Here is an 11,984-nt window from a genome sequence, read left to right on the forward strand (position 1 = left end):
AAGCTAAAAACCACCATCAACACCTAAGTTTTTTCAAAACAATTATTAGGTTAACGACTTGAAGACTTCATTTGGGATTCATGAAGCCAGATCCAAGTATTTTCTTTATAGTTGCGTATTCTGATCTTACTTGTTTCATCGTATTGAGTTTTATGTTTTCCATGATTTACTCGAGATTTATCTCCGATAGGTAAGATATAAAAAGTAATCACAACAGTTCTTCGTCTCAGCTATATCTTTGTATCAAAAGATGGAACAAAAATAATAAAGGAATAAACTTATCTGTGGGAGACAGATTTGTTTATAAGTCTTCGACTTTGGGTCGTAGCAACTTTTATTTGTGGGTGAGATCAGATAATGGAATCAAGTGCATAGAATCCGTCGTGGTTATAGAGGCGTAAGGAACGTGATTGTACCTTAATCGGTGCGAGACTTGGTTAGGGCTCAACCACATTCCAGTCCGAACTCCGAAGTTAACTTGTAGTAGGCTAGAATCTGTAGCGGCTCAATCTGGACTAGGTCCCGGGGTTTTTCTGTATTTGAGGTTACCTCGTTAACAAAATTTCTGGTGTCTGTGTTATTTCTTTTTCGTATTATATTTGTTCATTTAATTGAAATATCTCAGGTTGTGCGTAGTTTAATCATTTGATAAATTCGACCTTGATTGTTGGATATAGCTTTATTGACACTTGGGTATTGGTCTTTGGTACCGTCCAAGTTATTCTCATATCAATCAGTCTCACGAATTTCTATCCAGTTGATTTACTTATTGTATTGAGAAAGAGATAAAACTCTTTAATATCTTTCCTGATTGAGTCTCACTTTTAAGTTGGAGCTCTCGGAATAATGTTGGAGTTTGGTCCATACAGACAAACAGATTGTCGATCGAATTATTGGGTATGGTCGTTATACCCCCTCTTTTTCAGGTACAAATTAGTAGAGAAGTATGAGGCTGTATTATGAAGAATGACTAGTGGTAAATAAAAAGGAACTCATGACATGTGGCATAATGTCATGAGTAGAGGGATTTTGGCGAAAGTTTATAAAAGGAAGGACATAGTACAATGGAAAGTAAGCTCTCTCCCGTAGTATTTTAAAAAAAGATGTTGTCATTGTTGTGACTAAGACGTGCGAGACCTATATCAACTTTACCCTTCAACAGTAACAAAGACTCTTCCGTTAAACTAATAAAATTCTTTGTCGGGTTTAATACATTCAAATCTGAAACAACCATATCTAAATTTATAACTATTAGATCCAGACCCAATGATATATTCTTTTTCTTTTTTTTTCTTTTTGTTGTATTTAATCGAACTGAAACGTCTCACTTTCCTTGTTCTACAAATTCATAGTTAATTTTTCCTTTTTAGATATTAATAAGACTCCATATATAATTCAAACAAGAGGGGAAACCAGGTGAATCCTACCTGAATCCAAATGAAATTAACGATTTCAACGAAGTCGACACTTGAGTTCTCTATAAATCAAACTCGAAAGATGGAGGGAGGGAGAGAGAGAGAGAATTTTCAGATGAGAATGAAATTATAATTAGACTGAATATTTGAGGAAAAGAGGCTGGTTTTGATATTGGACCCGTAAAAATTAAGTAGGCTCCCCTCTCCCTGGTGGACAGATTTTTGATCACAAAGTAATGTTGAAGGCGTTAAATGGTCAAGCAGTAACATCACACTTTTAAAATGTATGAGATGTATGGGCAGGTCTTTCTACCTAAGATCACAAACACTAAAATATTAATGGTCTTTAAGTTTTAGTCCTAAAAAGACCACAAGTGTTCATACGTTGTGATGTTTAGTGTGTGATCCATAACACTTTTTGTTGTCGTGCATTAACAGAGGAGTATAGAGTTGTAAGGCGCAAGCCCTCTGTATCTAGACATCCACTAGTGATACATACATTTTTATAAAATATGAGGAGTATCTAGACATCCACTAGTGATACATACATTTTTATAAAATATGAGGAGTTTTATGTTGCAATCGATAGGTGTAAGGTCATTTTTAGCGTGCTGGTGTGGACTTCCAATTTGTGCACACTCCTTAACGAGTGTGTACGTAACATTTCAATTTTTACCCTTAGTTTAATTTACGGAGTCATGTACGAGAATCGTGATTCCAAATGTAGAAGATAATGGGACTGTCAGTTAAATAATCAACCAATCAGAAGAATATGTGAAATATTCAGTCGTTAGAGGAATGTGAACAAATTTGGACTCCGCTCGGCTGTATTTTGCTTCCATAGGAGATGCCAGGTGAATGCCACATTTAGGCCGTCTACAAAGCTCCGCCACCACATCCTCCTATCGCAATGGCCAGGGAGAGGGATCCACTCCAACACATGGTAGTAGCTGAGACGAGTTTTCACTCCAACATCTGCGAGCGCGTCATGGTTATTCCATTACCGTCGTCTACGTATCTTCTCTTTTCGTCCGTAACCTCAAGTGATGCAGCTCAACCCTCTTCACATTCAGCGCCAACAGCTTGGCTAATACGTCCACCTAAGCTCAAGATCTTTGGGGTTCTGTGGAAATTTTTTCTCGATGCACTGCCTACTAAAGATCTTAACTTGTTATGTGCACACTCTTGCACAAAATTGGACTCAAAGCAAATAACAAATCCTCTTAAGGCTGTGTCACGAACGAAGCAACTTTGAGCAACCAATAATAGAATAAAGTAAAATAGAGTAAAATGGATTTATTTATTTTTTCGGCTGTAAAATGGAATTCAGTCAGGTATATTGTGATGGGTGTATAAGAGAGTTCACAACATAAAAGTTGGTCTTCGTAGCCTTGGCTCTGGTTGACGATCATGGTTGTGATTTTTTACTTGGTTTGATAGAATGACAGTACTGTTCCGGATTCTACCGAAGGTTTTGAAATGTGCTTAGTTTGACAGGGTGGTGTGGTGGTGCCTCGGGACAATCGTAAGGCGTAGCCTTGAATTGTAAAACAAAAGCTAGGAATCTAAGACTTCGAACATGAGTCACATGGCACATTCTAGATTAATTAAGAAAAAGACATTCTATCACAGCACTATGTGATCACACGATTCAAGTATTCAACCAATATGTATACCTTGGCAATCAGGCAATAAAACATGGGGCCTTTTTCTCGGTTTACCTAGTCTACAGTAAAGGTTCTCATGCGTTGATGCTGGTTCTTATGCGCTGCCTCGAGGACGAGGTAGTCACAAAATTTAGCCTCCAATTGTAATAAAACAAAAAACAAACAAACTAGGCACTCAAAATTAGATAAAAAAATATAATTAGGAAGCGTTACTAACTCTCAAGGGATACAAAATTCTGGATACGTTGCAATTAAAAGCTATCCTAATCTGAGTGCAAAAAGATTTCATCAAAGAATTACTCAACTTTATTCTATTTTAAGAATTATTAGGGTATTTACAAATATAACAACGTTTAATCTTACAACTGCATCCGTTATTTCAATTATATTAATAATATCTAAACTGAAACGGCCTCTCAGTTTCCTAATTGGTTTCTCTTGGTACTATATATATCCGTCTTATAACATAAGGCGCCGGAAGTTCTTCCTCGTACACACAGATAGGCTACACGCAGAGCCTCAACAACAACGTTAACAAAGCTTCCTACAGGAGGTTTGTATCTTCTTCATTCATCACTTATTGATAATGCTTCTATCTCTCCATTGATATCAATGGTTGTACGCTTTGTTCAGTTTCAGAGAATCTTGAATCATTGATCCAAAGAGAATTTGGAGAAAAATTCAGGTATGAATATCCCATCTTTTCGCAATAAAAACTAGAATTTGAATGTGTTAAGCTTTTAAAAACTTTTAGTTTTACTAGTTCGAATGGGTATTGAGAAAAAAAAAATACGTTCGTCAGATATCATGTCCTTAATTTCCTATTATTAAGGAAACGTTATTTGTTGATGTGGGAAGTGGTTCCGATAAGTGGGGAATCTATTGTAACTCATGTATATCAACTGCCAAAGCGTCATCGACTATATATTTTGATGATTTAACATGATAATCAACTTGCTGTTGATTATTATTTTCTTCACTAATTCTTTATATATCTATTATTCTTTTAGATGGACGTGGAGAGTAAAACAGTTAATTCTGTTATCGACAATGAGGAGGAGGAAGAGGATGATGAGAATCGGAGTCAAGCGTTTCTGAGGAAGTTGAGGACGATGAGGATGATAGTGATGATGGATACATAGACGATGATATGTTGTATACTGGTAAGATCTTAATACTATGCGTGAATTAGCGTTAGCGTATAACAAATATAAGTATTAAGCTTCTTTGTATATTTACTTATAACACTCGTCTGAAAATTGCTCTTTCGTAGATGATTTCATTGAGATCAAAGTAAGAATTCTGAGAATTTGGAAAGCGATGTACGGAAGATCTGGGATTGTAAAGGGTTTGGATTTTATTCTGATTGATGAACAAGTAAGTATTATATTCTAAGGTTATGATTTCGGGGGAGGTGAAATTATTGTTTTCTTTAGATAAACTATCGCGGCATTAGGATCGTAAATAGGGCCAGCGTCTCAAATCTTATCTGTTTTGGACCACTTTGAAAATAATGCAGGAAATACCGTTAATTACCTTGTGCTGTTATTAAACATAATACTACTATGTTTTATGAAATTTCAGAAGAATCTGCATCATGCTACTACCATTAATGATGAGTACATCATGAACAAATATATGTCAACACTGAATGAAGGAGAAGTTTATCTCATACGATATTTCGTAATAGAGATCCAAATAATACTGTTTATTGTAAAAGTTAATGTCTGTCATATTTTCGCAGATGTAATCGGAAAACTAATATCTCTTTCAGAAAAGAAACCGAAGGACACGAAAATAACCGAGCTATTTATAGAGGACATGAGGTATATTCTTTGCTTTAATTACATCAAAATATCTCGCTCAAATAAATAAAAGTAGGCATATAACATGCAAGATTTGCATTCTACAGCGGAAGAAAAATGAAATAGGGGATCAACTAAAAGATATCAAGGCAGTTGGACAGACAAAATTTTTACAAGTGATTATAGTAACATCAATATATGTACAGAACTACGAAGGTAAACTTCAAAACCGAGTACAATGTTAGGAATAAAGGCATCAAAAAATGATTTCCAACAGTGAACTTTGACCCATGTTAAATTCAACAGGTGAACTTTATCTTAGCTCCACAGACGCGACCAAATCATACATCAACTTGGATATACCTGAAGTTGAAGTATACAAGAACAGGTAAGTAAACATGCCATATGTTACATTTATAATATACATTTTTTTTTTTGATTAATTCGAAGAAAAATAAAATTGTTTCAGGCATTACCAAAGAACAAACGTAGACATTGTGAAGATGCCCGACATATCCAAAGATGATTTTTCTGCTGAGAAAAGGATAACCATACAGCAGCTGATTGATTTGCTACAAGATGATTCGAATGAGGTATTTAACGTAGACATTGTAATAACCTGTAATGTGTAAAATAAAATAAAATGCAGGTACCGTCTGCAGCTAGAGGTCGAAGACCAAACAGGATGTCCAACGATCTTTGTGGCATTTGGTACAGAAGCTGAGGAGTTGCTGGGTGATACGGATATACACAACAACTTCAAACATATAATCGTTTAGAGCAAATTTGGGATGAGATCGTAACACAGTGGGACGGAGTAAAGATCAAATCCCAACCAAAGATCAAATTCCAGACCAAATATGGTCGCGACCAAATCCCAAATTCTAATATAGTCGGGCGTAAATTTAAAGTACGTTTGTTGCTGGGCGTAAATTTAAAGTACGCTTGTTGCTGGGCGTAAATTTAAAGTACGCTTGTTAACGGGCGGAGATTTAAATTACGCCCGATGAAAATTCAAATTAAATAAAAAAGAAAAAGAATGAGGCGGACTTTTAAAGTCCGCCTGATGAAAGTTACCAAAAATGGGGCGGACTTTTAAAGTCCGCCTGATGAAATTTTAATGGGGCGGACTTTTAAAGTCCGCCTGATGAAAGTTACAAAAAATGGGGCGGACTTTTAAAGTCCGCCTGACGAAATTTTAATCATGTACCGTTGCGTCACAACACGGACTAAACCCAAAATTTGGTCTTTTTTTTGATCTTTGATCTTTGGTTTTGATCGCACCACTGCAGTTGCTCTTAATAGAGGTATTTAACGTAAACAGTGCTATTACTTTAAATTAAATTGGACCTATCTTATTAATAATTAATAATACTTTTCTAAATAATTGCAGGAAAAAAGACATGATCTGATAGAAAAACAATTTCCCCAATTGCAAGGAAAAAAGTATGTATTCACGATAAAAATTGATGGATTCATTTTGAGGCGCAAATTGGAAAGCGCCACGGCTAGGATGTGGTCGGCCACATCTAATTTGTATGTGGCCCCTTCTTATTTTTTTTGACACCTATCAAACTGAAAAATCCGTTCCCTTCAAATACTTTAACTTTTTAAGAAAAAGTAGGAAGTTAGGAAAAAAAAACTAAATAATTAGGTAATAAAAAAGTTTTGGAAGTTTTTTTATTTTATAAGAATGGTCACATATTTCGAGTATGTGCCCGACCACATCGTAGCCGCACCTCATTATCATACATGACTTTGTTGGTTTTTGCCAAATCTCTAAAGTAATACGTGTCCATTATCAGAAACTAAATGCACACAGTAAACTCAAGCTGTTTGGCACTGGCAGTTCAAAATGAAACGTAACAACAATTAATTTTTTAAATGCCAGTTGAAAAATAAACTGACCAATTTACCAGATTTATGACAGGTTAAACAAAGACAAATGCTATCCCGCACCGTTTTGCGGGAAATTATACCGCTCAAGCGGACTTTTTTACCGTTAGATGATCAAATCAACCGTTAGATTCGCATTTAGGAAAGAACCCGCCATTTTCCCTAAAGTTCAAGACTGTTAAATCTGAATTTTAACGTGATCTAACGGTAAAAAATCGCTTGAGCAGGATAGCTACCCGCAAAATGGTGCGGACAGCATTGCTTTAAACAAATGGAGCGAATTATGACAATTTAAGATTTAAATGTAAGGTCGATAAGCTTTCAAACAAAAATAACAAAGCAAAATGTCCCGAAGAAGATGGACCTCGGGTAATGTTCGTATGCTTTCGAAGAATTTTTTTTTACCGAATCTGAAAAGTCTGGGCCCTGTTCGACAAAAATCCCCAAGCCTAACTAAATTTTGGAGACTAATCCACATCTAATTTCCGAGTTCTGATACACATCCTAATCTGAATCCAAAAAAGATTTGGAAATACAACTTTATTTTAAGAATTATTAGGGAACTGAACTATATATATATATATATATGCATACATCTAAATCTGACGTAAACACCAGAAGTTTATAGACAAAACCTCCTCAACAGCGTTAACAAAGCTTTTTACAGGTTTGTATTCTTCATTCCTCTCTATTGATATTGATATTGCTTCCTTTACTCTACTGGAGAAGTATGGATATCTCTTCCTTTTGTTAGAATTTGAATGCGTCGCGATATTGGATTTTAGATTTTGTTTGTTAAATTTGGTAGTTTTTTGGCTAGAGTTTGAGGGAGAAAAAATTGCAATATGTTTGTTAGATTTCTTGCTCGCACTTAATTAAGGTAGTGTTAAACGTGTTGGGTTGCTGATGTGGGAAATGGTTCTATTAACTACTCCCTCCGTTCCACTGTAGATGATGTTCTTAGAGTTTTCACGCAGATTAAGGAATGGAGAGAGATACAAAAAAATTCTACTTATGCCCTTGAGAAAAGTCTTCAAACATTAATTACTATCTGCGTGTTTAAAAATAAACTTATGGTTCCAAGATAAAATGTGAGGGTATTGATGGTAGTTTTGTGGGAAAAATATGAAAACTATAAAGTAATGTGGAACACAAAAATAACCCTAAACATTCATTTAAAATGGAACGGAGGGAGTATTAAGTTATGAATCTGATAAGTGTCGCTGATGAAAATATGTGAGCAAATTACTAAACATTACAGGTTTGAAGAAAACAGCGACGGCTCTTTGTATTAAAGTACGGTTTACTTAAAATCGAGGTACCAATCCACAAATACCAGTTATAATAACACCTTCGAAATTTCTCTTTCGTAGATATAATCATGCCAACAGCAGAGAAGTATTGTTTCAAACCAAGAACAACAATGTATCATCGTTTCAGTGAGATTAATGAGATCAATGAAAGCAACAAGATCAAAGTAAGAATTCTGAGGATTTGGTATGCGAAACAGGTATATACGAGGGAGACACCGAGTTTGGACTTGTTCCTAGTCGATGAAAACGTGAGTAGTCCATTTTAACCCACTTGGAAAATAAAATATTTTTGTTATAGTTACCTTTTTAACTGCCATCATATAAGCAATCCCCTATATTTTATGAAATTTCAGGAGAATCTGCTACATGCTACCATTGATAAATATCTCATAGACAACTATATTTGAATGCTGAGGAAAGGAGAGGTTTATCTTATAAGCAATTTCGAGATATATCAACTCGCCAACACTGAGCATTACCGGCCAGTTTTAAATGATAACAAGATGGAATCAATGAAAATAAAAAAGTACGGATAGTTGCTGGCAACACGTTTAATTTTCCGGGACATAAATTCGATTTCCTTGAACTCGAAATTGTTCGCTCTCTATTTGGAAATGTTGTTTATCTTATAGGTAATGTAAAATCCGAAAAGACAACAGACTGTTCGTCTTCGATATTATGAAAATTATTCATAAAGAAGAACCAGGTATATAATGACTTTTTTTTTCTTGTGTAGATGTGGGCGGGAGATCAATATCTATCTCGGAAAAGGAGCGAGTAACCAAGAAAGACACTAGGAACAGATTACACCTAGGAACCGTAACTAGTATAGTGACATGAGGTACATTCTTTGATTTACCTATATCTTTTTGCTCAAGTTATTATATATATATATCAAGAATACGTAACACAGATAAAGAGTGGTTAGGATTTATCCTTGGAAAAGATAAATCTATGTTATTGATTTGTTCAACTTAAATGTTATTATTAGTGTTTTATTAATTGATATCTCTTTAATTACTTATTATTAATGTTTTATTAATTGATGTCTCATTAATTGCTTTTGATGGTGATTTATTAAATTTTTATTTCCCTTAATTAATCTAATAAATGCATAGTTTTATTAATAAGTAATCTTACTAAAAATTATATCAACCAAAACTATTAATGGTTTTTCTCATAATTAATTAATGGTTGTGATTGGGACTAAATATACATCTGACGACCAAAATTTACTTATAATATCACTAATGTCTCATTAATGTTTGTTTTTTATTATTAGGAAAACTAGAATAGTTAGAGGCAAAGCTGACTTCTGGTTAAAAGAGGTTGAAATTGGAGTAGTTGGGGTTGAAATAATTCTTTTCTAAGAACCGAGTAATCTTACCGATTCTTCCATCTAATATCTCCATTATACTTAAGAATCTTTTTTCCTATGAAATCTTTGTGTATATTTCTTTTGATTTTCTTATCTTATGATTCGATGGTTCTTCATTTTTATTGAGACAAAAACCATAGTAAGCCACAGTTATAATCACCCATTTGATTGAGCAACGATTAACTTAAGTTTTCACAAATCCGTGCCAGAATTAGTGATTATGCTTGGTCATGAAATTGTCGAATTCTTTATACAACAAAAAATTTAAAAAATTGATCAATTATAACAATATTATCGACCGATTACACGGTAAGATCTTGAAACGAAATAATAATAATTCTCTTATAACCATTCGAATAATATTGTTTCTTATGTAATATGGAAATTGAATATTTTAGTAGCGTTATGATCTTTTTAAATCATGATAAACCATTTGAACTAAGTAATCAAAAATTTTATCATTTTGTCATATTGTTGGGGAAAAAAAGTGAAAAGGCCCGATATATTCTTTTACATTTTACAATTTCAGTCGATATTTTTTACACCCTAATTGTCGTTTGTTTCCCCATATACAATTTAACTTTTCCAATAACAATGATATAATGTTTTACGTCATAATAGATGACATATTAAAAATAATTGTAAATAAGTTACTTTATTAATAATTATATAAATATGTTTGTCAACTAATACTTAGATTTGATAACAATTATATAAATAACCATAGTGGTGGTTTTGGTGGAGTAGGTGAGCAGTGAGATGGAATAAATATTATGGTTTTATGGAAAGCGGTGGAAGAAGTTGTCACTGTAGAAAGAATGGTGGTGGATGCACTTATATAGTCATTCAACCATAATAGCACGTATGATTAATCTTTTTTTGTTTCTCCAAATCGAGTTACTTGCATAGTCTTAAATCAACTTTTTTTTTGCTTGCTCCTAGGTCATGATTTATTTACTTTTCTTATTTTTATGTGGATTTGAATCTCAATCAGAACAAATAATTGAAAATTATGGTTGTGTTACCGAATGTGATATGATTTTATTTTGGATGTTGCATTGGGATTTTGACAAGCACAATTCGGAGACAGTGAGGTTTTTTTAATTCTTCGAAGGATTATGTTATTTTTTATGAAGTTAACTTTCTCGAACATGTATTTTTCATGGTTATCTATCTTATTTTTTGTTCATTTTTTTATGTGTTGAACTTTGAAAAGTCAGAACCCATTTAAAAACTTTTTTGAGTCTGATCATACTATTTTGAGTGGCCATAGTGGTGGTTTTCGTGGAGTTAGTGAGCAGTGGAGACGGAAAAATGTTATGGTGTTATGGACAGTGGTGGCGGAACCTGTCGCAGTAGAAATAGTGGTGGTGGATGCACTCATATAGTCATTCAACCATAATGGCAAGTATGATTAATTTTTTTCTGTTTCTCCAGATAGAGTTAGCTACATAGTCTTGGATCAATGTTATTTTTTTCCTTTCTCCCAGGTCATGAAATGCAAGAGAGTATGACTAAATAAGAATAAGTGACACGATCAGACTCAAAAAAGTTTTTTAATGGGTTCTAATTTTTCAAAGTTTAACGGAAAAAAAATTAAATAAAAAATAATAAGATAGATAACCACGGAAGATAAATGTTCGGGAAAGTAAACTTCATGATAATAACATAATTCATTGAAGAATTGAGAAAATCGCAACATCTCCCAATTGTGCTTGTCGAAAGCCTGGTGGAACATCCAAGTTAAACCATACCATGCATCATTTTCTTCTTATTTTGCTTCCATCTTCGTTTTCATATTACTCCAAACAAAGTTCCTTAATGCTGATGGAAATGAATATCGAGAATCATAAATCATATATCAAATACCAAATGAGCAACTCATCTTACGGTTAACCACCTATGTACTTTATTCCTTATATGAATTATAACGATTTGTATATTTTGCAAATCATACATTTCATTCGTGATCTGTCAATGTTCTCACATTCCTAATAGCGTTCAATGTAGGGAAAGAAGTAGCGACAACAACAACACTTTTAAATGCTTTATTCTTTAGTCCAACCAATCGGATAGGGGACTCATCATCTTCATATAACTAATATGTTAGTGTTACTCTGCCAGTTTCCTCCTCGGTATAAAACGTAAGATGCTAACTAAAGTTGTTGCATCCAAAACATAGATTCTACCAAAAAATAATAATAATAATTTTTTTTTCCAATACTCATATGTTTAAAAATGTTCCTTTCTTCATTCGACTCTGTAATAAATTAGATGCTTATATTGTTCCGTTTTATACTCGCCTTCTGAGTTAAACACCCCCCCTGATATAATCTGGCTCATAATTTTTCTTTCTATTTAATTTTATTTCACCACACAAATCACAATCTAACCTTCTCATTCTTAGTCTCTATTCTATTGCCAATTGTTATACTTGACTGAGTTACGATTATTTGTTATATTCTCAAACTTTGATCACATTGCTAAATATTTTATTTTTACTTTGTTGT

The 11,984-nt window shown here is 33.7% G+C and overlaps 1 protein-coding gene and 1 long non-coding RNA gene across 2 annotated transcripts; both read left to right on the forward strand.

Moving 5' to 3' along the window:
- The first annotated feature begins 3,532 nt into the window (after positions 1-3,532).
- LOC113285961 lies at positions 3,533-5,714 on the forward strand. Its single transcript, XM_026534693.1, has 8 exons — positions 3,533-3,635; positions 3,716-3,767; positions 4,093-4,245; positions 4,356-4,459; positions 4,827-4,908; positions 4,995-5,103; positions 5,194-5,275; positions 5,357-5,714. The coding sequence occupies exons 4-8, from the start codon at positions 4,452-4,454 to the stop codon at positions 5,517-5,519; spliced, it is 444 nt and encodes a 147-aa protein (XP_026390478.1). The 5' UTR covers positions 3,533-3,635; positions 3,716-3,767; positions 4,093-4,245; positions 4,356-4,451; the 3' UTR covers positions 5,520-5,714.
- Positions 5,715-6,695: 981 nt separating this feature from the next.
- Positions 6,696-8,968, forward strand: LOC113285962. The gene is made up of 4 exons (XR_003329032.1): positions 6,696-7,450; positions 8,157-8,344; positions 8,450-8,728; positions 8,833-8,968. It is a non-coding gene; the product is annotated as an uncharacterized LOC113285962 (long non-coding RNA).
- Positions 8,969-11,984: the final 3,016 nt, after the last annotated feature.

Source organism: Papaver somniferum, chromosome 6 (genome assembly GCF_003573695.1).
Source record: "Papaver somniferum cultivar HN1 chromosome 6, ASM357369v1, whole genome shotgun sequence".
In the NCBI taxonomy this organism is placed as follows: domain Eukaryota; kingdom Viridiplantae; phylum Streptophyta; class Magnoliopsida; order Ranunculales; family Papaveraceae; genus Papaver; species Papaver somniferum.

What these genes read in the sequence shown, in the direction of transcription:
- LOC113285961 (XM_026534693.1), top strand. An exon ending in CTATTTATAGAGGACATGAG is followed by an intron (nt 4,909 to 4,994) that starts GTATATTCTTTG and finishes TGCATTCTACAG; the next exon opens with CGGAAGAAAAATGAAATAGG. An exon ending in ATATGTACAGAACTACGAAG is followed by an intron (nt 5,104 to 5,193) that starts GTAAACTTCAAA and finishes TAAATTCAACAG; the next exon opens with GTGAACTTTATCTTAGCTCC.